Genomic DNA, 26,528 nt, shown 5'->3' with positions numbered 1-26,528 from the left:
CATCCAGAACTATTTCTCCAAAGAACATTAAGCTGCCTTCTTAGAGAAATATTCTTTTAGAGTAATCATGTCTATAGCAATATAGCAACTTAATTGGTACCTCTACTTAATCAAATCTGAATGTGAAATATTATTAGATCTTGTAGGAGGCAGTCTTGTGGGTAGAAGGCACATTCTGAAAAAAGCCCTAGAATTCATTTTACCCTGGAAAACAAGTGAGGGTAAATATTTTTCTGGTGCTTTTAGTGAAGTCTTCAGACATACTTTTGTGTTCAGAGTTGCTGTTCTGATCAGGTGGCTCTATTCACAAAACTTTGCTCAGTGATATACTTTCAGATAGTTTGTGAAAAGAAGACATACCAGAGAAATTTTAACAAGACATCTGACTAGAAGAAAGGTTTACTGGTGTTTTTTTAATTTTGTATTGTTGGAAATCTCAGTTGTAGTGAAGTGAAAGATGATTTGATGTGGGAGAATGAAAGCTGTGTTCCCAGTAGTTCCAGGTTGTGTTAAGTACCAAAAGGGATTTAAGACTTTCTCTGTTAATGTCCTATAGTGGGTTGATAATCTTATTTTTTTCACTGATGATGGCTGAGTTTTTTAATAAGAGGGATTGGTTAGAATCTTTGTTTTATTTTCATCAGAACACATTATAGTATGTGACCAGGCAATATAATGGCCATCTTCTGTGCTTCTTTAGAAGCCTTATTACTAGAAATCTTGTTTAATTTGACAGAGTCAGGAGCGTAGATATGTCCGAAGCAGCTTTAAATTGATTTAGTACGAAGGTCAGGTTTATAGTGCAGCACAGGCTGCAGAACCAGCCTAAGCAGAGAGGATTAGCCCAGGCTGAAGTGTGTGCTGATGGTGCTAGACAGTTACCCATGCTTTCAGTAGGTTAAAGCTAGGCTGGGTACAGCCAGCATACCCCTCAGTCTCTGCAGTGAGGGATATCTGAAGTGTCAGTGCTCTGCACGTAGTACTGCTGGCAAATTAGGAAAAGATGGTGGATTCAGAAAAGGTAGATGAATGTCCAAGTCACCTAAAGTTTCCCTAGACGTTGCATAGACAGAAGCCTTGTACTTGTTTCCTTTGTTTTTTGGTTGCTTCTAGTGTTCATGGGAGACTTTTAATCTATGTAACTCACACAGAGATGCAACAAAAATAATGTTTTTTTCATGTACTTTTGTCAAGTAGTGTTTTTTTGTGTACAGCTGTTTCAATGTCAATTTTGTTTTATATTCTGTAGTATTTCAATTTTGATATTTAGAACATGTATAAAGTTCCATCAGAAACAAAGTAGTTCTTTGGATGGTTCCTCTTTTTAAATTTTTTTTTGTCCCAAAGATGGCATCTGAGTTTTATCTAAACCAGACGGTTTCTTGGCCCTCATTTTTCCCTAAACCCAGCAATGACAAAGAGCAACGGCTGCATAAATTGGATGTAAGAAGAACACTTAGGGTTTATCACAGAAGAATCAAAGATTTCATATCTTCTGACAGATTGTTTGTACTCTTAGGGGGTCTTAAGAGGGGTCAAATGGCTTCTAAGAGTTGCTTAGCTAGATGGTTAAGGGATTGTATTAGAGAGGCGTATGTAGTTAAGGGTAAAGAGGCTCCCAGGGTTTGTAAAGCTCATTACACTAGGACTATAGCTGCTTCTTGGGCGGAGAGGTCGAAGGCTTCCACATTGGAAATTTGCAAGGTGGCCACCTGGGCTTCTCTTCATACTTTTTCATTGCATTATTGCTTGGATGTAGTCTCTTCTGCAGATTCTGCTTTTGGTAGGAGGTTGCTTGTGAACCAAAAAAAGAACAGTGAAGAAAAGAAAGACATGTAGTTCAGAGTTCTAGCTGGCAACAAGACAAGTTTCTTTGCAGCGTGCACAATGGAATCCTATGAAGACCAATTTAGGCCGTTGAAAATAGATGTTAGAGGGAAGTACTGCCTACCAGTGTTCTCTGATGGTAACCCCATGGCAGACAATAGCACCAAAGGAAACAGTGAACCAGAGTGAACTCTGTAGGGAGATGGATGTAGAGAGTTTTTTAGGTGATACGGATAGGTCTCTGAGTTCAGTTTGAGAGTTCTTTATCTGGCATCTTCTGGAATATATTCCTAATCCTCATTTTCACAAATTACTTTGCATAGATTGCAGAAAAGATTTCTCTGAATTGCATTTTTCACTTGAACTTCTTTTCACTGTTCGCCTTCCAATTCTTCCTGATTTTATTTTTTGACTTTACCAGCAGTAACTTAGTGTTCCTCAGTGAGCAATGTGTGCATGCCAAGATTTGAACTTGATATAAAACTGTATTTGTGTTATCTAAGCACTTTTTTTTTTTTAATAGCATAAATACACATTTTATCTACTACCAATGTGTTCTTCAAGTTATGCTTTAAATCAAATTCAAGGCGAAAATCATATAAAGTTCTTGGACAAACAAGTGATGATGTGGTTTTGTTCCACCCTTGAACATTAGTGTGACATCTAGGTAAGACAGCTACTCTGCCTTTCAGAGAAAAGGTATCTGTATTTTTCTATCATTTACTCATTTATTCGTAATGGTACATAACCTCTCTTCATTCCACTAAAGGTATTGGATATCATAAAATTAGAGGAGTAACCATCCCAAGTTTTTTCTTGATTATTTAACCCTTTCATCTGCATGTCTTGTCAAGCCTACTGTGATGAGATAGTCTACTTCTCTATTTACATTCAGTTGAAATTCATGAGATGTTCTGACATACCTAGTAGTTCCAGCACCACAGGGGTTGTTCTCTTTGAAGCAATCAGGAACATTTTTGTCTACAGCCAAGGGTTAAGCAGGAGATTTGGGTTTAGAACTATGCCTGATTGCATTCTGTTTCCATCTGTAATTAGATTTTTTCTTTCCTCTTGGGTTTTCAGAAGCCTCTTGTTAAGACTTCTGAAAAATAAAAAATATCTAATATGCTTTCATCTGTCTCACTTTTTTTCCCCATTTCAGTGAGAAAGATGAACTTTGTACAGATCAGATAATGAATACCAGGAAAGGGTTTTTCCAGTTGAATGCTTGAAAACACTGTGGAAAGAGTTGTCAAGTCCTTAGATTTACAAGCTCTGTCTCATGGGACTTGGAAGATTTGCAAAGGTCTTTTCTTCACACCTTAAAAAGAAATCCTTAACTCTATATCTGTTTCTGGAAAGTGTAATAAAAGGAGTGTAGAATGCAATTTTGGAGGTGCATCCTCCTAACAGACTTTAATTGCAAAGTTGCAATAATTGCAATTGAAGATTTTACAAAATCATGGTTTTTACTTTGGTCTCAACATAAGATGTTTAAGTATCCTCTCTTACAAATACACAGTTTCAGTGGATCAATCCAAAGTGATGATGAATTTACATTAGGAAGGGAATGATTTCAGAGGCGCCTTTTCTGCATCTGGGTTAGTACAGTTTGCTCAGTATAGTACAACAAGTAAAAGATCCATTATTGAAGATAGAAAAGTTGAAGGCTTTTTTGGCCCACAGTTAGTCAGGGATTTTTTTATTGTTATTTGTATTTCTGGAGCAATGGTTCTTCCCTCTTCCGCAAGATGCATTATTTCCAGTATGGTTTCAGTTAAAATTCTGACTGAGCTAGCTGAATCCAGTTTGTAAGCTACTTTGATAGCACTGATACTTAGCTTACACACAGATAGTGAGTAGTCATACAAAAACTTTCCTTGATACATTGCTATTCTATGCTGCATGCAAGATGATGCCACAATGACTGCTCTTATGTCCCTAAATGCTATAAAAATAGGAAAGCTGTGGAATTCTATAGAAAAAAGAATTAATAGAACTTCTTAAACAAAAAAAAAATATGTTTAGAATGCAAGAGGTCAATGTCATTCTCCGATTTTTGTAATCATCATTACAAAAACAGGAAAATACTGATTTGGAGAAATAATTAAATAAATTGTAGATAAAGGGGACGTAGGCAAATTTTTTTTTTTTAGGAGAAGAATAATGCCAGACAAATTTTAATACAAAATAAGGAAAGCTGGCTGAAGAGTTTTAATTTTAAGTGTAGTACTGGATATAATCTTGTTCTCATTATTTACAATCAAAATTATTAAAGCTGCCTGGCTGGTAAGCTAAAGGAAGTACACAAATTATGAGCAGTCCATCAAGACTAGTTGTTTGTAGAACATCAGTTTCAAGAAATATAAAGCAAGGATTTGTGGTCAATCCAATCTTCCCTGATAATCAAGAATGGTGGAGGTGTAGAATATACTCTGGAAAAGGAGTAAATATGAGAAATTGGCATGTTTTCCTTCAGCCCCCATCTTCTTTCACATCATTCACTTTTTTCTGTTGTCTTTCTGCAAATTCTCTTCTGTAAGCAACCATGTGAGAAGGATCACATGCATTTCTTTCTATCTGTGCAAATGCAGTTTGATATATGCTGTTTCAAGAGAGGAGTGAGAGAATTTGTCTAGAAAAATGGCTGTCTAGATAGCTATGCTTCCTCTGACCCATGCCAGCCTTCCTGTCTGCAGTAGCAAACTAATTTGGGCCAAGTAGCGGCTGTATCTTGAATAAAGCTATGCTTCTCCTTCCCAGGAGAGTTTGCTGATTAGGGCAAAGTTGTAAGGCCCTAAAATCCTTGCTTGATGAGACACTCTAGAGGGCTTGTAGTTTTTCATATATTCTGAGTTAGACACACAGAACAAACACCAACAAGATGTTCTTAAGAGGTCAAAACAACAGAAAAAGCTTTACTGGCAACTTCAGGATATCAAAGAACTTTGGCAAAAGGTTTATGACAGCATCCAATCAACATAAAACACTTTTCAAAGCATTAACTTAGCTCGTTTGACTTAGGAAACTCTAAACCCATTCAATTTTTACTCAAAAATTCCTAGAAGAGGGAATTAGAAGAAGAAAGAGAAAGAGAGGAAGATGGAAGAGATATAGAAAAGAACAAACATAACTACCACTCCTGTTTCCTGTGGTGTTCAACTCATAGAGATTCCAAGAGGAAATAGGGTCAAGATGTGCTCACCTTGTGTCTCAGGTGAAATACCCTTTGGCTTTCCTGGGCCCTTTCCCACACGGGAGTTCCAGTCATCTAGCCACTCTAGGGCTGGACTGAGGTTTCAGGGGCAGGGTGTGGAGCATTGCCTGCAGTGTGCCAGGGATTGGTGGCCACTGTGGGGCTGGGATACAGGCTCTGGGGGATGGAGTGTATGCACTGCCTCACCAGACTCACTCTCTGCCTCTTTCCCTCATACACATCCCCAAAACATTTTGAGCAAGTAATCCTTCCAGTCTCTCACCCAAGGGAAGAAGTCACAGGACAGGAAGGGTATAATTTATAATCTGTCCCTGTGGAAATAGTGTTTGAGAGGAAGTTTGTAGTAGCATCTGAAGAGCGGAGGATTTATGGGGGCTGTGGCTAAGTGTACAATGTTCAATACAAAGTGTGAAGGCAACCTTTGCTAGCTGGAGGTTAAATCAAAGAAGATTAAAGCCAGCCATACCCAGATGACATCTGGGGAAAGCAAAAATTTGAGAAATGAAAGGAAATTGGTCAAATATGGGAGAGTTGAACCTGAGGCTTCTTTGAGAAGACCAATGAAGTTTTAGTATGTGTAAGCCTACGTGCATAAACACAGGTGCATACAAGTATAAAGCAGGAGTGCCCTGACTGTTAATTAAAAAAGGAGGTGAGATAATCTAGTAGAACATGTTAATTTAATAATGAAAGAGAATAATGTAAAATGACTGGTGTGGGTGTAAGCATCATTTGGCTCTTTGCCTGTGATCCTGGAGTCACAAATCTACTATTAGCTAGATACTTATTTATCTCAGCTATGAGTTCTTAACAAGTAAGGCAGCACTGCTGTGAACACACAAGGATTTTAGGTTAAATGTTTAAGGTTTTCTTTAAAGTCTTGATATAAAAAGTTATAAATTGCAGATCTAAGTAGTGACAATAATATGAGAATGTGAATATATAGAAGCTTACTTGTGCTTAGAATGTGATGTTACATATATAAAAAAGGAGAATTACAAGGAGAAAAAGGTAAGTCTAAGGTAGAAAGCACAGAATAGAAAATAGGGAAAATATCCAGTCAGGGTTTTTAAAATTCTGGATTAATTTCTAAAGAAAACTATTAGAAACTTCGTTATGAAATACACTAAGACATGCTGAAAGAAACCCAGTAAGTTTCTAATACTGTCTGTAATGTGTTGAATGGTCAGGGAGCTGGATGGCCTGCTAATAGCTTTTGATTTTATATTCTACCATTTTATCTTTCATTTTTCCCAGCTCAAATCTGCCAATGTCTTTTGAAAATGCAAACAAAAAGGGTATTTGGGAAAAAAAACAAAACCCAAATGTACAAAAAAACCCCAAAACAAACAAAAAAAAGGCCACCAAAACTTCATAGCTGTATAATATTGTATAAGTGTATGAAAAACAGTGTTTATTTTAAAAATGCAAATTGATAAGGGGAAAGGTAAAGCCTACTTTGGATAAATTTAATCTAATGCTGGAAATTTCATGGAAAGAGAAAAGCTCTTTAAACTTTAGCCATGTACTACTAGTAGCTTCAGATCACTGGAGACCTCTAAGGTTGTGCCTTGATGATAATTTTTAACAATGCTTTGACAGCACCTGGTCACTTAAAACCTCTTTTGATTTCGTATGAAGTATGCTATGTTAGGAATATCTGCACCAGTGTTGTTTACCAGCTTTATGCTCCAAGACAGCTTTTTAAAATACCATATCACTTGGTGTAATTCTTGTATCTCTTTGTGACTTACAGAATCACAAAATGGTTGAGGTTGGAAGAGACCTTTGGGGTTCATATTGTGCAACAATCCCTGCTCAAGAAAGGCCTGTGGAGCCGGTTGCCCACAATTACATCCAGATAGCTTTTGAGTATCTCTAGAGATGGAGATTCCATAACCTCTCTGGACAGCTACAGTGCTTGGTCGCCTTCACAGTAAAAAAATAATTTCCTGATGTTCAGAGGAAACCTCCTGGCTTTGTATCTGTTTGTGCCTGTAACCATTGTCTCTGTTATTGTGGAAGACTGATTCTGGCCTCTTTTGTTCCTCCTTTCAGATATTTATATACATTAGTGATATATCCTACCTTTAGCTTTCTCTTCTGTTGGCTAACAGTCCCAGTGCTCTCAGCCTGTCCTCCATTCCCTTTGTCACCTTCCATGGCTCTTTGTCAGACACTCTCTGGTATGTTCATGTCTGTCTTGTACTGAGTAATCCAGAACTGTACACATCAGTCCAAGTGTGGCTCATTGCTGTTGAGCAGACAGGAAGTACCATTTATTTTTACCTGCTTACAACACTTTGCCTAATGCAGATACCATCAGCTTTCTTTGCTGGCTTATGTTCAACTTTGTGTCCTTCCAAAGCCTCTCTCCAGCTGGGAGAGGTCCAGCATGGGTTGATGCCTGCGTTTGTTCCTCCCCTGGTGCACGACTTTGCTTCTTGGACTTAATGAGATTCTAGCATGCCCATTTCTCCAGCCTGTTGAGGTCCTCGTGGATTGCCACCATGACCGTCTGCCATCCAGTTTGATGTCAGCTTTGGACTTGCTGAGGGTACACTGTACCCCATCATCCAGATCCTTAATGAAGATGTTAAGCAGGATTGGTCCTAGTATTGACCCCTGACATAGATTGCTAATTACTGGCCTCAAACTAGACTTTGTGCCACAGATTACTACATTTGGGGCTTGGCTATTCAGCCACTTTTCAAACTCACCTTTCTGATTGTTTGTCCAATCCACATATCAAGAGCTTGTCTACATGTGCCCTATAACAAGATCTTATGGGAGACAATGCCATGGGCTTTATTGAAGCCCCTGTAGACAATATCCACTGCTGTCCCCTCATCTACCAGGCCAATAATTTCTTCATAGAATTCATATTCATGCTGAATGCTCCTGATGAATTATTTGTAATGTGCCTGGAAATGCCTCTGTAAATGCAACCTTCCCTGGGGTTGAAGCAAGGTTGACAAGACTGATTGCTTGAATCCTTCTTAATGCCCTTTTTGAAAATAGGAGTGACATTTGCTTTCTTCTAGCCTTTGGGCTCTTCTCCTAGTTTACATGATTGATCAAAGATTATTGAGAGTGGCATTGCAATGACATCTGCCAGCTCCCCTCACACTTGCAGGTGCATCCCACAAAGGGCCAAAGGATTTCAATATGTTGGGTTTGCCTAGTTATTCTTGGACCTGATCCTCTTCCACCAAGAGTACATCTTCCTTGCTCCAACCTTACCTCCTAGTCTCTGGGGTCTGGGATTCCTGGAGGCCAGTCTTGATAGTAAACACTGAGTTGAAGAAGATGTTCAGTTTCTTAACCTTTTCTGTATCTGTGTTACCACATCCCCCATCTTGTTGAGCAATGAGCTCATGTTTTCCCTAGTCTTCCATTTATCACCTGTATACTTTACAGAAGCCCTTCTTGTTGTCTTTGACATCCTTGGCCAAATTAGTTGCAGCTGAGTTTTAGCTTCCTTAACTTTTCCATGCTCAGAAGTTGTTTATGTGTTCCTCTCAGGTTACCCAGCCTTATTTACACTTTGTAGGCTTCATTTTGTGTTTGAGTTTGGCTAGGATCTTCTTCTTCATGCATGTAGGCCTTCTGCCGGTTTTTGGGTTTTTTTCAACACTTGACTTGGCAGAGGTGATTCTTGAATATTAATCAAATTTCTTGAGTCCCATTACCTAGGGCCCTATGGGACTCTTCCAAGCATTAGTTTGGAGAGGCCAAAGTCTGCTCTTTTGAAGCCTGGGGCTGTGAGCATGCTTTTCACCCTCCTTTGTGTTCTCAGGATCTGGAGCTCCACTATTTTATGGTCACTGCAGCCAAGGCCGCCTTGGACTTTCGAATCATCTATGTATTTCAGGAACCCATATTTCTTGAAACACTGATAAAAGTCACAATAATCCCAGATATTGGTTTATCCTTGACAAAACTGGGGAAATATCCCATTACTCTAAGATTTATGAGTGAGTTTTTTACCAGCCGTTCTTAAGAAGCTTCTCTTACTCTTTATAATTTTGTAAACTAACATTTTGCTTATAATAACTGTACTAATTAACTTTATTTTTATTCTTGTTGTATTGGTGTTTCCAAGTAAATACAAAATATATTAGTGTTCAATTGATACAATTCTTTGAACAAAGAGGAGAAACTAATTTCTATACAGCAGATCTTGTGTTACCCATTCTCCCTAAGAAGAGGTGACTTCACAATCAGTATAAAAATGTACTAATGACAAAAGAAACCTTATTTTACACATTATATGTGCATTTGTATAAAATACAAATACAACCAGATGTGGATTTCATCATGTTATATAAAAGAAATTGTGTATAACTTGAATTTGACTTTATTATAATATTAACATTGCCCTACATCTTCTTGAGGGGTTTTTTATGCTTCATATTGATATATCAGAAGATGATGTAGGCTGCTGACTTTTCTACAGAATTAATCTTAACTTTGATCATTTTATCATACTGTGCAGGAGTTCTGAAGAGAGCTAGTGGGGAGCTTTTAATAGGAGAAACTAGAGCAAATGAAACCAGCGTGCTTCCTGAACAGTTACTTCAGGTAGAAGAGGTGAGTATGAAAAGAATCCTACAATTTTTATGGGGTTTTCTTTTGTGTGTGTGTCTCCAGTGTAGACTGTCACCATGTTCATTATAAACACCTATTGCTGTAGTTTCATTACTTCAGCTACTGTGATTACTTCTGTGTGCAAAGTTTCTGTTTAGATGGAATAAAATCTTACCACATTCAAAGTAGTTGTTGATATTTAGTAATTAATAATAGAAAAAATTTAATTATAAGACACCTCATAACAAAATGGGAAAAAATTACTAAAATATTACAGCTTTCTTAGTATTATACCTGTAATCTCAAAGAATCTTGAAGAAGATTTATGAAGTTCTTAGAATTTGGTCATTATTTTTCTTCCTAGAGGTATAGGTACTCATACAATGAGTATGTTCTTTGATGCTAACAAACTGCTATGCAATAAGCACTACATTTGTAGAATGTATATAGAAGATTTTTTTTATCTGTCTCCCATTTAATACAAAACACATTTTTATTGTTAGTTTTGTGGCATCTAAATGCTGCAATAAATCTGATACTTAATTATAGTGGAATTTAATTTTTTAATAGCTTGATTTTAATGCTGCAATTTTTTTCAAATTGTGATTTGGATTGGTGTGTAAGACTAATACTAATATGTATCACAAAGAACAATCTATTTTATGTAGATTGGGATGTACTTGATCCCCATCAAAAAAAAATAAGTGAGTGCAATGTCCATGGGGGCTGTCTCTGTGCTTACAAGAGCTGAATATTGCTAGTGGAGAACGGGAAAGGAAGGAAGATACAACTTTTAAATTGAAGAGAACTGGAAGGGCTTCACTTTGTAGCCCTTCATTCTCTTCCAGTTTAGTATTATAGCTGCAGGAATAGTTAGGAGTCTGTCTTCTATTCTCCTACTGTGCCCTCATGGTGGAGATATTTACTGAACATTGTCCTATGTCATTAAAATATGTCTCTTACAGTGGTGCAATTCTCAAATGGCCACATCAGGAAAGGTTTAAGTCTGATATAAGTCATAAGAGCAATGCAAAGTCAGATAAATCAAAAAGTAATGATGTCCTACTGTGTCTACTTCTGGCAACTATTACACTTCAGATTACTTCAGAAGTCTCTGTTTAAAGAAGGCAAGGAACTGATGTAATACCACAGTAAAAGCCAGCATTGGCTAAAAACTACAAATCTCTATTTAAACATTTTAATATTTTCTAAATCCAGTTCTAGAGAAATGAAATACAGTGTGGCTATATTAAAACCAGCTCCTCTTAAGTGTTTCCCATTGAGATTCATCAACAGTTACTTCCAGTTGCTAATCTTGCAGTGAAAACTACTACAGGGTATGAATTGGTAGATTACTTGTTATACTATTGAAAATATATATAAATTCTTTGACTTTGTTAAGGACATTATGTTAAAGATTACAAAATAAGTAAAGATGAAACATTTTTTTTAAAGCTGTCTTGTTTAAACAGGAATTTTAGTTTTTGAAAAATTTCATGACAAGTTTAATGTTGTCAAGCATGTTCAGTTTGTTGAATGTAAATACTTTTAGTATGTTTTCAACATACAATGCTTTTAGTATGATTTCAATACTAGTGGACTATATTTTAAATTATTTAAATTAATTTCAAAATATGATGGTGTCCTGTAATTTAATTATGGATGTGAATTTAATTTTTGGACAGTATTAACACTCAATATTGATTTTGGATTGATTTAATTTTAATATGTATTTCAGCCTATTTTACTGAGTTTTGGCTGGAGAAATGCATTTAAAGACCTGTCTTCTTCTGTGGCTCACTGTGTAACAATAGCAATTGAGGATTTTTCATCTAAAATTCTTCAACATGAGCAGAAAGAAGAATGTTCAGCTGCAGGCTTTGCAATGAATCTTGTAAACAACCAGCAAATGAGGGAGTCCTGCAGAGCAGTCCAACAGGAGGAGCAACCAAAACGAATTGCTAAGGCAGGTATCAAAAGATCTGAAGTTTGAAGGGAGACAGAATGTCAAGGCTGTTTGCCATCTACACTTTGAAGTACTTACAGTACTATTAATATTCTATATCTTATATAAATGGAATTAAGAAGAAAGTGAAAGGCATTACGATGTGAAGCTGAACCGAGCTTTAGACAATAGCCCGTAGTTTGTACTTGAAAGAATTAACTTTTAAACTTCACTGGCATTATTTTTTTCAGCCAAAAAGTTCTAAAGCATTCTGATTGTTATCTGCTCTGTTACCAAGTGATTCGATGGGAAAATGTCGAAAGCTTTGAAATATGGCTGTAAAGGGATTTCCTGTATTCATATCATTAGACATGCCATTCAACTAATTGGCATAACCAGTAATAAAACCAATTTAGAGTTATTCGATTTGGCTGAAAGGTCATGTATTGATTAAATTCCTTTTGTAAGGAAAGGTATGTTTGGGAGACTTTTTTTAGTAAGATTTGCAACTATTCTAGCAGATTTGGAGTGCTGTTAATGAATGCTTGCTGGAAATAACACATGAGCTTTGGGGAAATAATTTTAGGGAGATTAATGTATGAATTTATAAAGAGAGGACATGTTTGTTTCCAAATCCAGCGTTAAAAAATGTGTTTGTGTATTTTCCAAATTTAATTAGTTTAGAAAATTATTTACAAGGAATTAACCTTGTGCTTTGAATGTATGTTTAGTGACATCAAAACCAAATGAAGGCCTTACTGGTCTAAGATGGTGTTAATTTTCCCCCTGGTATAGAATATGCAGCTTTAAAGCAAGAAGGAATGAAAGAATATTTAATTTACTTTAAAGAAATGTTACTCCTCTGGTTAAGATACTAAAATGTTTATGAAGCTGATTCAATATATTAATGTTTATATATTTATGCTAATTTCATTATTCAAGAATCTTATCCTAGCGTGTATAAATTAAGCAGTGCTGTCAGAAGACAAATAACGTGGTGCCACATTTATTTCTCTCAGTTTTGTTCTGACATCATGGAAGAACTCGACACATTGCTTCCATTGGCTCTGGCTTGCAGAGATGATTCTCTTCAGGAAATCAGAGCAAACTTTGTAGAGGCCTGCAGCAAAGTGGCAACAGCTGTTTTGGCAAGACTAGAGGAGAAAAGCAAAGATGTTCCCTTGAAGGCTCCCCTGCAAGACCTGTATGCTGCCCTTTCCACAGCGATATATGTGTTTCAGCATTTTACAATGTATAGCAATTTAATGAGAGAAACAAGCAAAAAGTATGTCCTTTTTATTTAAAATGGTTAATTCAAACATAAATAATATGAGAGCTCATTCCATTTTGGTGATACAGTATTGTGGTAGTTTTCTAAATTGCATCATAGTTTTTAGCACATACAGTATATGTACTATTTATGGAAATACCTGAATCAACCTGATAGTCTAGAGAGTCATTGCAAAACAAATTATTTGTGTGTAACATCGGTATTTGATTTGCAGATCAATTTTTCTTAATTATTAAATTTGAGAAAATAGGATTGTCCAGGGAACTGAATGTACTCTGCTTTTATATAAATAAAGTGACAAGGTCTGGATATCCTTTTCTGACCTTTGCAATGCCAAATTTTCATAAAATCTGATTCAGCACATAGCAATATTAAAGGACAATATAAAAATACATTTCTATGCTTTTTGCTAACACCATGTGTATTCAGACACATAAAGAAGTACATACATTGTAGTTTTAGAATTTAGTTTATTATTACATGCAGAATAAAAGTTAGAGAATGGATGAAGTAGGAGTGTAAAGTCAAAGGCAGTGTTTAACCTGGGGGGAAATGTAATTGCACTTGTTTTTAGGAGATTTTGTCTTTATGTACTAGGAGTCTGTTGGTGCACATGTTTCTAGCCAAGTTCAATTTAAAAGTAGAAACAGTGTTTTTGGGGAGGGACCCTGAAGTAGCACAATTTCTAAGGAGTGTGTGACTTATAAGTGGTTATATACACTGTTGAGCTGCTTTCCCTCTGATATTTTACTGTCTCCTGCTGTGCCTTTGTGAGTGGGAAGTCTGAGCCAAAATACTGCTCAATAATTCTCCTTAGGTGTATTATCAAAGAGTTTTAGTACATACCTATCAAAAGCAATCTCTGTACTCTGTGCTTATGTTTTCTTTGTCATGCTCAGTGCTGATGTAATAATTGCTGATGCAAGAGTGCTGCAACACAGAAACGCCAAATAAGTGAATGACAAATGTACTTGTCTCAGAAAATAGGATTAAGTAATTTATTTCTCATGATTGGTTAAATGAGAATTTATAGACAAGCAGACATATTTTAAGAACTTTTGAAACAAAATGTTGCAAAACTGAATGCTAGGTTCAATACCAAGAGGAAATGAGTGACTGATACCTACTAATCAAAACTATTTGCAGTGCTAGGGATTTTTACATCATAGTGCACAGCCTTTCAATCATTGTCTCTTTAATCATTCTCTCTGAACAGACCCCTGTTCCTAGTGCCTGTCCAAAAATGTCAGGAATTCATCAACATTCTCCAATTTCAAGTTACGAACTACTGCATCAGAGTTTGTGCTACAAGTATTTTACAGGATGCTGAGAGCCACTACTGGGATGACTACAAAGCTTTTTACGAGGTGTGAGGTTAAGTTTACTATGGGTCCCTTTTACAAAATGTGTTCTAGTGATTGCCAGCTCTCTGACTAATCAGAAGCATGAGGTCAGCATTGTTTTTACACAAGGACTATTGGAATTTACTATTATGAAATATCTACTATTGCAGGCAATTGTCTCTCCAGAAATGATGTAGGAAAACATAGTCATTAAAAGATGAGATAGATTGTTACCATGAAGTGTTTGTGTCATTTACTTCATAAAATATTTATTGTGTGTCAAGACATTTATACAATACTCAGTAAACAGGACACTCATCTTAATCTCTGAGAATTTACACTTCTCTTAGAAAGTGTGACATATAAATCTTTTTCTGTTAAATTTTTTATCTGATTCTTTGATTTTTATTTTCAATTGCTTCCCCTTTTTACTTCTTGTGAGTAAAGGGTATAACAAAGAAAGGTGGTCAATATAATTACCTAAAGCATTGAACAATGTATTTCTGAAATAACCTGTGCCATTTCACTTGCATCTTGAAGTCACAGGTCTATCTGTAGCTATAATCCTAATGATTCCATGAAAAAAAAAAAAATTAACATAATTATTTTCATGTATTGGATTTTTTCCTCCATCCTAGTTAAATACAAACATAGGTTAACATACAATGTTTGAAATTATTTTCACTTTATTACAGAGTGAAATTGTGCATGGGTTTTTAATCAATAATAACTGAGATCTCTTGGAGACAAAGTCTTATCCTTCCTTGCATAATTTTCTGTGTGGGACAATTAGTGTGTTCTGCTAAGCATTTTCTAGAATTCTTGCATGAGAGAAAATTCCATCTGATACATGTAATCTGCAGATGAAATATCAGAAGCTGCTCAGTCAGTGACAAAATCTGTGGTGGACAAGGCACGCAAAGCACCGAGTAATTTATCAAAATGTCCATCCCTCAAAGACAAGTAAATAAACATTTCAGTTTTGTTTGAATGATAGATAATGAGGTAAGAAATGCAGTGGCTTTTGGCAGCTGCTGAATCATGATATGATCTTCATTGTCTGTAGTGCCTATGGTGCTGTGTCCTGTTTATTGGTGACTTCACCAATGTAACTTCAATGTAACTTCACCACAGAGAAATAGTTGTCTGACGAGAAAGAATATGGAGTAGCTAAACAATTTTATCATTACTGAACAGAACTGATGTGTGTAGGAAAGAATGAGGAAAACTGGTGTCTCAGCTCTGTATGTTTGCAGGATTTGAGGTGAAAAGTATGTAATTTTACATCATCACTTCTCTTTTTACTGGGCCATGGGAGATGGCCCAAGGGTAGACCGTGATCTGCTCCGAGTTCCTTCAGGAGGCATGCTGCTGAGCAGATGCTACTTCAATTAACCTCTTGTAGACATCCTAAATGGAAGAGATTGGATTAAGATCTATTACTTGTTACAGAGACAATTCCCTGCCGAAACTTCCAGCAGTGAGAGGTGGCTTCTTCCAACATAAAAACTCAGCAGGAAGAGTGTGCCACTGGGCCAGCTCTCCCGATTATGTTTTTGAATGAAGCTCTTAGTATAGCAGACATCTGCTGTGGCTGTGGGAACTTATGTTTTCTAACAGTCAAAGAATAAAGGATTGTCTGTTCAGAGATAATACTGAGTGGCTTATGTAATAAAACACAGCTGCTTGTTTCCTCATATATAAGCTAAATAAAAGGTCACATCTGTTTTTATTACATGAAGCCTGCAAAAATAGCAGATGTTTATCAGTGGAGTTGTCTAAAAATGGCAACAAATAGAAACACAGGTCAGAAAAGGGGTGTGAATCTCATTTAAATCTTCAGTGATATTGTTGCTTCTGTAGTGGGGGTACAATACTAAAAAAGGGGAAAAGAGCTATTAAATAAACCAGAGTGGAAAACATGAAAAAAATTATGTTTATAATTACAAAGTGAAACTTGTCAACAAGCTTGTTTCTTTTGTTCTTTTTCGTAATTTTGGCCACTTTGTAATATAAAATGCAGTTCAAATATTATGTCAGAGAAAAAGCAAATAGTGACAACTTCCAATAATCTACTAATGTTTATGCTAATGTATTTAAAGAGAAGCCAGATTATTTTTTGATTTTTGTTTATAAAGAATTCCTATCAAACTCTATAAGTGTTTTAAAAATTCTGGGGTTACTTTATATTTCTAATAATGCTAAAATATCAACAAATTCTTAAAATATTTCTCAGTTCCTTTGGGATATGATAACTGAAGATAGAAGTCTCTGCTCTCAAAAAGCTTCATGATAATGCTACATGCTGAATAGGTATTAGTTCAAATGTTTAAATGTGAGTTTTTCTGTGAACTTTTTAGAAATAATAGGGATTAACTCCTGTGGTTTTGACTCCTCTGTATTTATTTCTGTGTCTTAATGGGACAGATCTATTTGGACAATGAAATATTAATGCCAATGCTGATTCCTTGCCAGAAAATGTTTGGTTTCAATTCAAATTTCAAGGAGAAAAAAATACCATAGTAGAAAAAACTGGTTATCTCTTATTATTGGTTTAATAGTTCAATTTTTTCTCTTCTATTCTCACATATCTGTTATATATAACCAAGGTTTTATAATCATGGTTATGAATTTCTGAATTTCTGAATCTGGGTAAATGCATATGCTTAAGTAATTTAAATAATTATTTTCTTTGCAGACAAAGAAACTGCCCTGTTAGTTTTATCCAACTATTCTACTGCATACAGAATACTGTCTGTTTTTAAATGAAACTTATAACTATGGGTTTTGAGAATAGGTTATATAAGGATATCTTATACAGGATATAAGAGTTCAAATGCTGTGATTTTATTTTGTGGCAGAACTGTAATACTGTGACTGAAATGCAGCGTGTTTCCTTGCAAATAAAGATGTCTCACATCTTTTCAAGGACTAGTTTTAGCCATCATATTCCAGGAACTCTTTAGCTATTTCCTTTCAGATTGAATTAATTATACCTCTAGGAGTTAAATTGACATTTTGGAAGGAGTGGTTTTGTTATGTAATGTGTGCTGGTTTTGATAGGGGGAAAGATGCTCATTCTCTGTCCAGATGTGGCATTACTTCTGCTGTGCTCTTCACCATGATCTATGGACTATTCTACCTCCTAAGACAGCCCAGGAGATTCTTACAGATGTGCTAGAGCGATCTTTGGATATTCTGTCATCCAGATATTGTCAGGTGTGTCCCAGTTACAAAAGAACACCACAAATCAGGTAATGGTTGTATATTTAATGAACCGTTTTGATGGATAAAAGATGTAAATGTTCGTTTTCTGTTACTCACAGCTTTGATTCAAATTTCAATGTTATTGAACACGGCAGAGGGGATAGACCAAATCTATGCATTTTGATGTTTATTTTAATAAAATGTATTTTGTATATTTAAGTATATTTAGTAATTATATTGTAAACTGGGAAGAATCAAAGGCCTCTTTCAACCCTCCAAAATTGATTGGTTTGAAAGCCTCACAATGAAAGTGCATTGAGGACTGGTGATGCAAGCAAAAAATGTGGACATAATTGGCAGTGTCAGGATTAGAAATCAAGTTGTTGATTCATTAAGAAAATTTAATGCGTTCCAGTAGAATTGTGTTTTTATATGACTTCTCAAGTGAAAGAGCTACAAGGTCACATCAAAAGATTTGTCAGAATTTGCCAGTGGTGTAGAAAGAGAGAGGAGAAATGACTTTTTCTGTCATTTTAGGAAATAAGAAATTGGAAGTTTTTCTTGTTGCAAGTCTTACATTTTGCCTGAGAGGAGGGTCTTTTTGAGAAATACTGAAGCAGCAATACTGTAACCTTCAAGTGGAAGGTTACCCTACCTTTGTCTTTACTATCCAATGTCTTGTTTTACTGAATAAATAGATGTATTTCTCCTAACAGAATCACGAAGAGTTACAGAATGGGTGACATTGGAAGGGACTGCAGTGGGTTATCTGGTCCAACCTCCCTACTCAAGCAGGGTCGTCCCAGAGCACAGGGCACAAGGCCAAGTCCAGACAGCTCTTAGATGCCACCAGTGAGGGGGAATCCACAACCTGCCTGGGCACTCTGTTCCAGTGCTTAGTCACACACACAGTGAGGAAGTTCTTCCTCATATTCAAGTGGAATTTCTGGTGCACCAGTTTCTGACCATTGCCTTTTGTCCTATTGCACAGCACCACTATGAAGAGTTAAAGAGTTAGTCATTTTAGAGTGTTAAAGACACTAAGCAGGTGCATGTTCTGTGTGAGCGAAGACTTGCATGCTGTCATCTCAAGTTTTATTATGAAAAGTATTTTTGTGAAATCTCAAATAATTCCTATTCTTGAAACGGGTAGGAAAAAAATGAAGTTTTATTCTACATACCTATTTGTGTGCTCTGTTCCTGTAATAACTTACTGTAGTCAGTCTCTTCTGTATTTTTGGTACAGAGTTTTGGTACAGAGAGGTTTCCTGAAAACTTGCCTGGAAATTTTTTGGGGGAAAAAGTTCTCTGAAATATGAAAGTATTACTTAAATGTCATAGTAGTCAATTCTATATGAATTTACTTCAAACTACTGAACAAGAAAGAACTTTTTACATTGTCATTTTGTAGAAAAAAATGCATATTTGTTAAGGTGATTCTTGAGTTTTTCACTAAGTAAATTAAACTATCCAGTCATGAATAAATGAAAAAAATTACTCAATATAATTCAACATATTTTTATCACAGAATCTTTACATATTTTTTTAATAATGTTGTATTTTGTGAGGGTATCTTTTCTCCCAATGGTTCTTCAAATGGTAGAGAACTTATGTGTAATATGGACAAATGTCTCTTTATGTGTGTTTGCCTGTATTTTTAAAAAATATGATCCTTAAAAATGCATATGATCACATGTGTGTCTGTGGCTTTTAGGTACTTGAGTACTTTTTAAATTCCAGCCTCATACCTCCCATATACTTTGTGTTACTCACATGTTTCCTGTGTTTTGTATGTCCGCTAAGTCTTGTGAGATTATATTGCTGTACTTTGGTTTCTAGCAACTGTTCAGGCCAATGACATGTGATGAGCTGCCAACCAGTATCAACAGGCAACAGATTACTCACATGTTGCATGGAATTAGTTTTGCAAATTGAAGATTAAGTTCCTCTCTTCCTATTTCTTTGCCACATCAGGATTTGAAAGTAGTATGTACATTTTAAGTATAAGAACAGCAAAATTTATATATATTTACTTGTAGTTTAGAAAGTAAATAATTCATGCCTAATGACGCTGACCTTTGAAAAAGAACATTTCCAAACTTTTAAGTCTTCTTTTTACTAGTTTCAGTAACAACTTTTCTGTGAAAGAGTTGATTTTTTTACACAGTGGTGGGTGGAGACTTCCTGCATGACTAAAGAGGAAATTTAAAGTCTATGCTATGGTTTTGGTATTTTATCCTGTCAGAGACAATGTCTGCTTAATTGGAATTTACCACTATCAAGATGTCTTAAGTAATGTTGTTATTGGGGTTTTTTTTTGCCTACAGAATTGATATTGCAGCAATTTTGATGTCCACTGAAGATATGCTCTGGTCAATTTGTGGTTCTGTGCAGGAGTTTCTGAATCCACACAAAGACAGAGATCTCAAGATCTGTAAAATACATAGCCACTGCAATAGTCTGATCTCTGTGCTGGCTATTTTAACTTCACCACTGAAGAATTTGTATGAGTAAGTATGAAATAAACATTCAATTTGAGATAAAATTGGTTCTTGAGCTTACATAGGTAGATCCACAAGGTGAATTTTTGTGTTAAAATCAAATGCAATGCATTAATGTCAAATGTATTGACAAATTTTATTAGTCTTTGACTATTTCTCAATTAGATCCCATATTTATTTTTATGCTCTTACCTAAAGCCCAGTTATATCTGCTGAGATTTTATTAGCTTTGGATCAAATTCCTGTGCTGAACATTTTTATTTTTTTTCTGTTAGTAAAATTGAGCATAGTTGATGTCTGGGTTGATTTCTTCTGTGAGAAATCCAGCAGAATGTCATTAATTATTGCTGTCCCAAATTTTCAATTTATTTTTCCAGTTACGACATGTTTCTTTTATGGTCTTACCAATCTGAAAACATTTATTACTATGGCACCAAAGACTTTGGCAAGGTTTTCAAGGACTTAGTCAATCATCTATTGAAAAAAAATCATATTACTAGTTCAGATTTATCTACTTTAGGCTTCCAGCTAAATCAGAATGTTCTGTTGTCATCTGATAATGTTTCTAGAAATACTGGAATGTAAAGATAATTTACTGAAATGATCATCTCATTATATGACCAGTATTCTTCAACAAATATAGTTAAAAGAATAAGAATATAGAATGCCCTTACTTATCAAATCATGTCTTCACAAGTCGCAGCTGTAGAAAACGGACATGTAACTTGCAGTGAAATTGGGTCTGAGTCTTTTGTTGATAAAATTCTTCTGTAAATTTGGTGTAAGAGACAATATAAAGTGAGATCACAAAATAAAAAAGAGGGACAACAAAAGCCCAAACTAATGAAGCTACATTCTATTCAACTGGCTTGTACTTCATTATTCAAAGTTAGAAAATTCTAGGAAATACTAGGGTGGAGACCTCCTCCATATAAGCTTCTTTAACTAATTTTTTTTTGTCATGTGCGGGTTTATTTTAATGTTTGTGGGATCTAAAGAACATGCAAAAATGGATTATAACTGGATGTTTCATGTTATATAACACAGGCTTATTAATAGATAGCAATTTATGTGACTCAGGAACCGATAGGTAGTCCTGCTGTGGCAGTAGGAACGGAGGCAGGAAAGGACATTGCAATAGCTGTAACTGCTTCTAGTGTCAGTTTTGGTATTTCATCTTTCTTTTATTAAAGCCCTTAAAATGATAGACCAATATAAATGTACAGATAAATAATTTATTCCTTTTACCAATTCTAGTCTCCTCCACTGATCAATGTTGTTTAGGTATTTATGTATACATAGTATTACAAAAAATGTGTGTTTTCTGGAAAACTCACAGTTTCAGAACAAAGTGCTAATGAAAAGCTTGGTTTTTATTTTATGTAAAATGCTGCAGGTAAACAACTTGGTCATATAGCTTTCACTGTAGTTAGGAATGTGAATTTCATTACCTGAAGTTGCTTATCTGGAGATCAAAAACTTGACACGTGCAGAATGTAGCAGTTCATTTAATTTACTAGTACTTTCAAAAGTACTCTGCAAATCACCACCAAAATATGGCAGCTTTGTTTAAAAAGAATACAAAAAATCATCGTATTTTGTTATAACGTTACAAAAATAATATTAACACTGAAGATCATTTTCATATAGATGATGCGTATTTTAAAGTAAGTAAAATTGGATTTTTTTAATTAACTTCTACTCAGAACTTGTGTTTTCACAGTCTGTGAGACCCCATTATCAAAAAAATTTTTTTATATTGTATATGTAAATGCAGCCAATATTTGTCAGGAAACCTAGCCCAGTGTCCAGAGTACAAATTAAAATGTGGTTTGGTCACTCAGTTTAAATGACTATTCAATTGGAAACACCTTGATACAGTGAATTTTAGGTATAGTACCTAGGTCTATTGTTTACTGAGTTATGCATTGATAGACATAAAGAGTCTATCAATAATAAATTAAAAGTTATGCCTGATTTTAAAGGAATACTAATCTTTCATCAATTTTCTTTGCAATTACATTGTATAATCACAATTTCCATCTGTTAATTTTGCTCTGTATCTTTCAAACCTTTGGTAAAATTAACCAGAAGTGAAATCTTCTTTTCTTTTAAATCTATCATGCTATGTTTTGGTACTGGAAATTTTCCATTAAATGACTAGAAGTCAATTAATCCTTAGACTTTTCAGGAAATTTCTGTGTGATCATAAAAGTGGCAGTGATGAAACATTGTTTTCCAGGAGTTGTGTAATAATATGACTGGCTTATTTCCAACTTACTAGAGAGGCGGTATTCTCTATTGCTAAAGGGAACTAAAATTATCCAAATTTCTTAATTATTTTATGGAAATTGAGCAAAACCATAATGATGCTGAAAAAATTACTGATATCCTTAACTTCAAATTAGATGATTCTGTTTTCTCATTCCTAATTTTGTGATCTAGAGTTTCTTTTCTGCATGACAAAATTGCTTATATCTGGTTTGAAATTCACCTATGAATCTTGGGTGATAAGGTTTAATACTTGTTTTAATGTGCTTCTTTTTTCTACACCCTTCTGTGGCTTTCCTGAAGTATCTTTAGCATAATGGAAATGTTAATTGGAAAGGACTGCTGGAGGTTGTCTAATCTAGCTTCCTCCTCCTGAAAGCAGATCACCAAGAGCAGTTCAACATGACTGTGTTTGACTGGCTCAACTGACACATGCCAGCTTCCAGGAGCTGAAGTTTTACAATTTTTTGTTCAGCCTGCTCTACAGCTGCCTTAGTGCAAAATATTACCTCATATCTTGTGTGAGCCCTCAAAGCTGCTGGCTATAATTTGCTATATCACATCAGCCCCCACTGACAAAAGTCGGGTCAGTGTTGTCTTTGTAATTACTCTTTGGGTGGTTGTAGGCTGCCATTAGATGAATTGACACTTTATCCACCTTTTCAGCAGAGTAAAGGAGTCTATGGGCCTCAAATATTTCTTACAGGTGATTCAGTTTAGTCTTTTCCAGTTTCCTCACATCCTCCTTGAACTGTAGGCCCAAAAGCTGGACAAAATATTCTAGGTAAGGCTTAAACTGTTGACAAGCAGATGAAGTAAATTACTATCTTTGTTTTAGTTGCTGTGTTCCTCCTAATGAAGCCCAGTGTGTGGTTTGCATTTTTTCTAGTGATAATATACTGTTGCCTTGTCTCCAACATTCTTCTGCCCATAAGCCGCAGGTTTGTGGTTGGGTAGGGTGGCACTCAGACAAGTCAATTCCCAGCCTAGGTTATTTATTGTAATTCTGTAGCTAAACAGTTGCTCTTCACCTCAGTCAACTCTGTGAATTTCTGTTGGCCCAGTCATCCATGCGTAGGCACTCAGCTGCTGTGTTACTGTTCACTAAACCATTCCCCCAGTTTAGTGTCACCTGAAAATGTCCTCAGCAACTGTTCTGTGTCCACTTTTATCCATGTTGTCAAAGGACCTGTGAACAATGAGTCTCTAGAATGTGCTCCCCAAATCCACTGAGTGTTGCTGTTTTCTTGCTGCTTACTCAAACCTTTGAAATAAGAGGATTTTCATACTTCTGAATTTCCAATCATCTTAGTCTTACTCACTGACAAGATTGTTAGTTTCTCACTTCTAGTAGGTGGGGCTTCATGTAGTGGATCACACAGTTTCAGTGCTGCCTGTGATGAATATACAGAAGAGTCCAATGCCATTCATGACTCATTAGTTTGTAGAGGAGTGAATTATCTGGGCCTCAAAGTAGAGACTGTCTTCTGCCTCAGGTTGAGGGTTGCTCTGTTTGGAGATCTATTCTTGCACTTGTTCTGATATTCTTTAGTCTTTTGTACTGAGTAGGTGATGATTGTCTGTATAGGAAGAAGATAAAGAGTAAGGTGGATGCATGTTTCTGTGATTTCATACTATGAGTTGTTATATCTTATTTTCTCAGCAAGAAGTCAGGCAAATTATTTAAATGTTGAGAGAAGCATTCAGAGAGTCTATTGGCAAAATTGCTCTCTATTGTCATAAATTCAATGTCATTGGTATTTAAAGACTGAAAACATTTCTCTTTAATATATGAGTTATAACTCATGAAGTTGCTTTTTAGTAATGTTTATTCCTTATATAGAGAGAAATCATACAAATACTACAAGGAAATATCGTTAGGATGCATCTTGCTGGCAGCTCGTTTCTTCACACCTGCACTCAGGCTTACAGGATCAATTCTCACCTTGTCATGTTCTACTGAAGAATAAAACCACTATAACTTTAAATCCTGCTGTGGTATTAAATCTGCTATCTGCTGCTTTGAGATAATAGGCAGCTGCTTCAGCATAACTTGAACCAAAAACAAATGTCCTACTAGCTATTATTATACTTCTGTCAGAAGAATAGTTGAACAGAAGCTGCCAGAGCAGTCTGGCAGAGAGTTGGGGTCTCCTGGCAAGAATTAGCTATCCAGCAGTGGGCATTAAGAAATGCTGTCAGGAAAATTACTATATTATCATTAGACACTTTATTTTTTAATAGTATTTGAAGCTATTCTAATATTCAAACAATATTTAAAACCCTTAGATTATCTCTGTCTCACTTCAAAAATTTCTGTAGAGGTTTTGGTATAAGCAAATAAGTGAAAATACAAAAAACTGCCCTGTGCTTCTCCTTAGGATACAGCTAAGACTCCTCAGGATACAGCTAATAAATCATATTTATTCAGAAATAAATAAATTCTCTGAAACAGTTCCTACACAACCAATAGAGAAGATGTGGTCTTTTTTTTTTTTTTTTTTTTTTAAGAGATTGCTAACCAAAATATACTTATTACACTTCTGTGTAGGATGTTTGCTCTATGCTTTGCTATATGCAGAAAAAAATATTTCAGTGGATAAGAGACAATAAGATTTCCTTTTACTTTCATAATATTGAAATTACTGTCCTTAAAATAATTATTTTTGAGTTTGGGTTCTTATTTTGGCTATATTAGAATTGCAGCTTTATTTTTAATCTTCAGGTTTTCATGAATTCACAAAGAGCACAAATTCACTGTACTAAAACTTCTGCTCAGATTTTGCTTACTTAAGATCCTTTAGATATCTGTAGCAAATTCTTTCTATTATTTTTTTATTAGTAAGAGTGGTTTCCAAATAAAACAGTCTGTCTTTTAGAGAGGTTCAGAAACTTTACACCTACCTTTCTTGAAAAAGTATAATTTTCTTTCTTCTTTCATCTGTGTCTTATAGACATATAGCTATAGTTCTGAATTACTTGAGATGAAAGATAAAAAGTTTACAGTCAAGTAAAATGAAAAGTAAGGTGCTTGTGCAGTGATAATTGTTTATATTTAATGGAGGATGTAACAGGCTGGAATTCCTCCTCTCTGCTGGAATTGTAAAAGTGTAAATGAGGGAAAAAAAGGGAAGAGGCCAAGTGGCATCCATACTATCACACATGATTAAATCCTAGTGGCTGCTAGAAAATTGTACAAATACTAATAATTTATTACTAAACAATAATTAAAGGCAAATATTTGATTAGAGAATCCTGTTCTCACACGTATCTATAATCCTATGATATAATTAGTTTATAAAATTTTTCATTTTTAGTATCCGTAGATTTTGCCTCTCATACCATTTGAGTAAATGAAGTATTGAAAAAGTGACAGCTAGTCACAATCTAGTTCTTCTTTAGTCCTTTATATTTGAAAAAAACACAGTATTCCATTTCTCTCAAGCCAGTGACATTCCAAAGCTTCTGGCTCAAATTTTTGTCCAGTTTAATCCAAAGTCTATATATGCTTGCACGTCAGTATAATTTCATAAGACACTTTACATATCATTATTGTAAAAGTACTGAAAATACTATGCATTTTTGTTATTCAGGAAGAGATATAGAAATGAACAACTGAGGAGAAATTTGCTTCTTTAATTCATTTTCAAACATAGTTTGAAAATATGTTACATAGGGATAAAAATAAGAAGAAAACTTGAATAGCAGTTATTAGATGCTGAGTTACAAAGAGTGAAAGTAAATAAAATACAGAATTCTATTTTTTACAGTACATAGGTTTGCAATTATGTGTTTGCATACATATATTAATAGTATTTTTCATAAGGTATTTTCTGTCTTCTTTTCATATAGATGTAGATGTATAGATACATAGATATATATGGATATATAGATATATATATACTTAGTAGCAGTGATCCAAGGAGATTTTAAGTATTTGTATTAACTCAGTATTTGGTTTCTTCCAGGACATTTCTGGATAATTCTGATGAACATCTTCCTCAAGATTTTTCAGAAGTCTTTTATCATCCATTACACTGGTTATTTTGCATACCATCATCCTGTTTTTTCTTTCTGAAGTGAGTATCAAAAGTTGATCGTTGTAAATGAATCAGCAGATAGTCAGCATTAGTCAAATATTGTTACATTTTGAAGAGTATATCTGAATAAATGTCTAATTATTATTCTGATTTTTAAGACATAGCAGCATTTTTAAATTCATTACAGATTTCTCTAATCTTTGACAGTATGAAGAAAAGTTGCACTGAAACCACTGTATTTTGCTAGTCTGTTAATTATGTTTGATATTTGAATTATCTGTAAGGTTTTCTGGCTT

General features: G+C 35.1%; 1 protein-coding gene across 1 annotated transcript in view; it reads left to right on the top strand.

Moving 5' to 3' along the window:
* KIAA0825 (KIAA0825 ortholog) overlaps positions 1-26,528 on the top strand; it is a 251,384-nt gene that overhangs the window by 72,475 nt on the left and 152,381 nt on the right. Inside the window, exons 8-14 of the mRNA XM_058865079.1 lie at positions 9,543-9,637; positions 11,373-11,600; positions 12,599-12,864; positions 14,087-14,237; positions 17,277-17,467; positions 19,748-19,930; positions 26,161-26,271. Of these exons, the coding sequence (XP_058721062.1) occupies positions 9,543-9,637; positions 11,373-11,600; positions 12,599-12,864; positions 14,087-14,237; positions 17,277-17,467; positions 19,748-19,930; positions 26,161-26,271 (1,225 nt within the window). The remainder of the gene's footprint in view (positions 1-9,542; positions 9,638-11,372; positions 11,601-12,598; positions 12,865-14,086; positions 14,238-17,276; positions 17,468-19,747; positions 19,931-26,160; positions 26,272-26,528) is intronic.

Source organism: Poecile atricapillus, chromosome Z (genome assembly GCF_030490865.1).
Source record: "Poecile atricapillus isolate bPoeAtr1 chromosome Z, bPoeAtr1.hap1, whole genome shotgun sequence".
In the NCBI taxonomy this organism is placed as follows: Eukaryota; Metazoa; Chordata; class Aves; order Passeriformes; family Paridae; genus Poecile; species Poecile atricapillus.
Note: the sequence above shows the minus strand (reverse complement) of the source record. Positions and strands in the feature narration are given on the sequence as shown.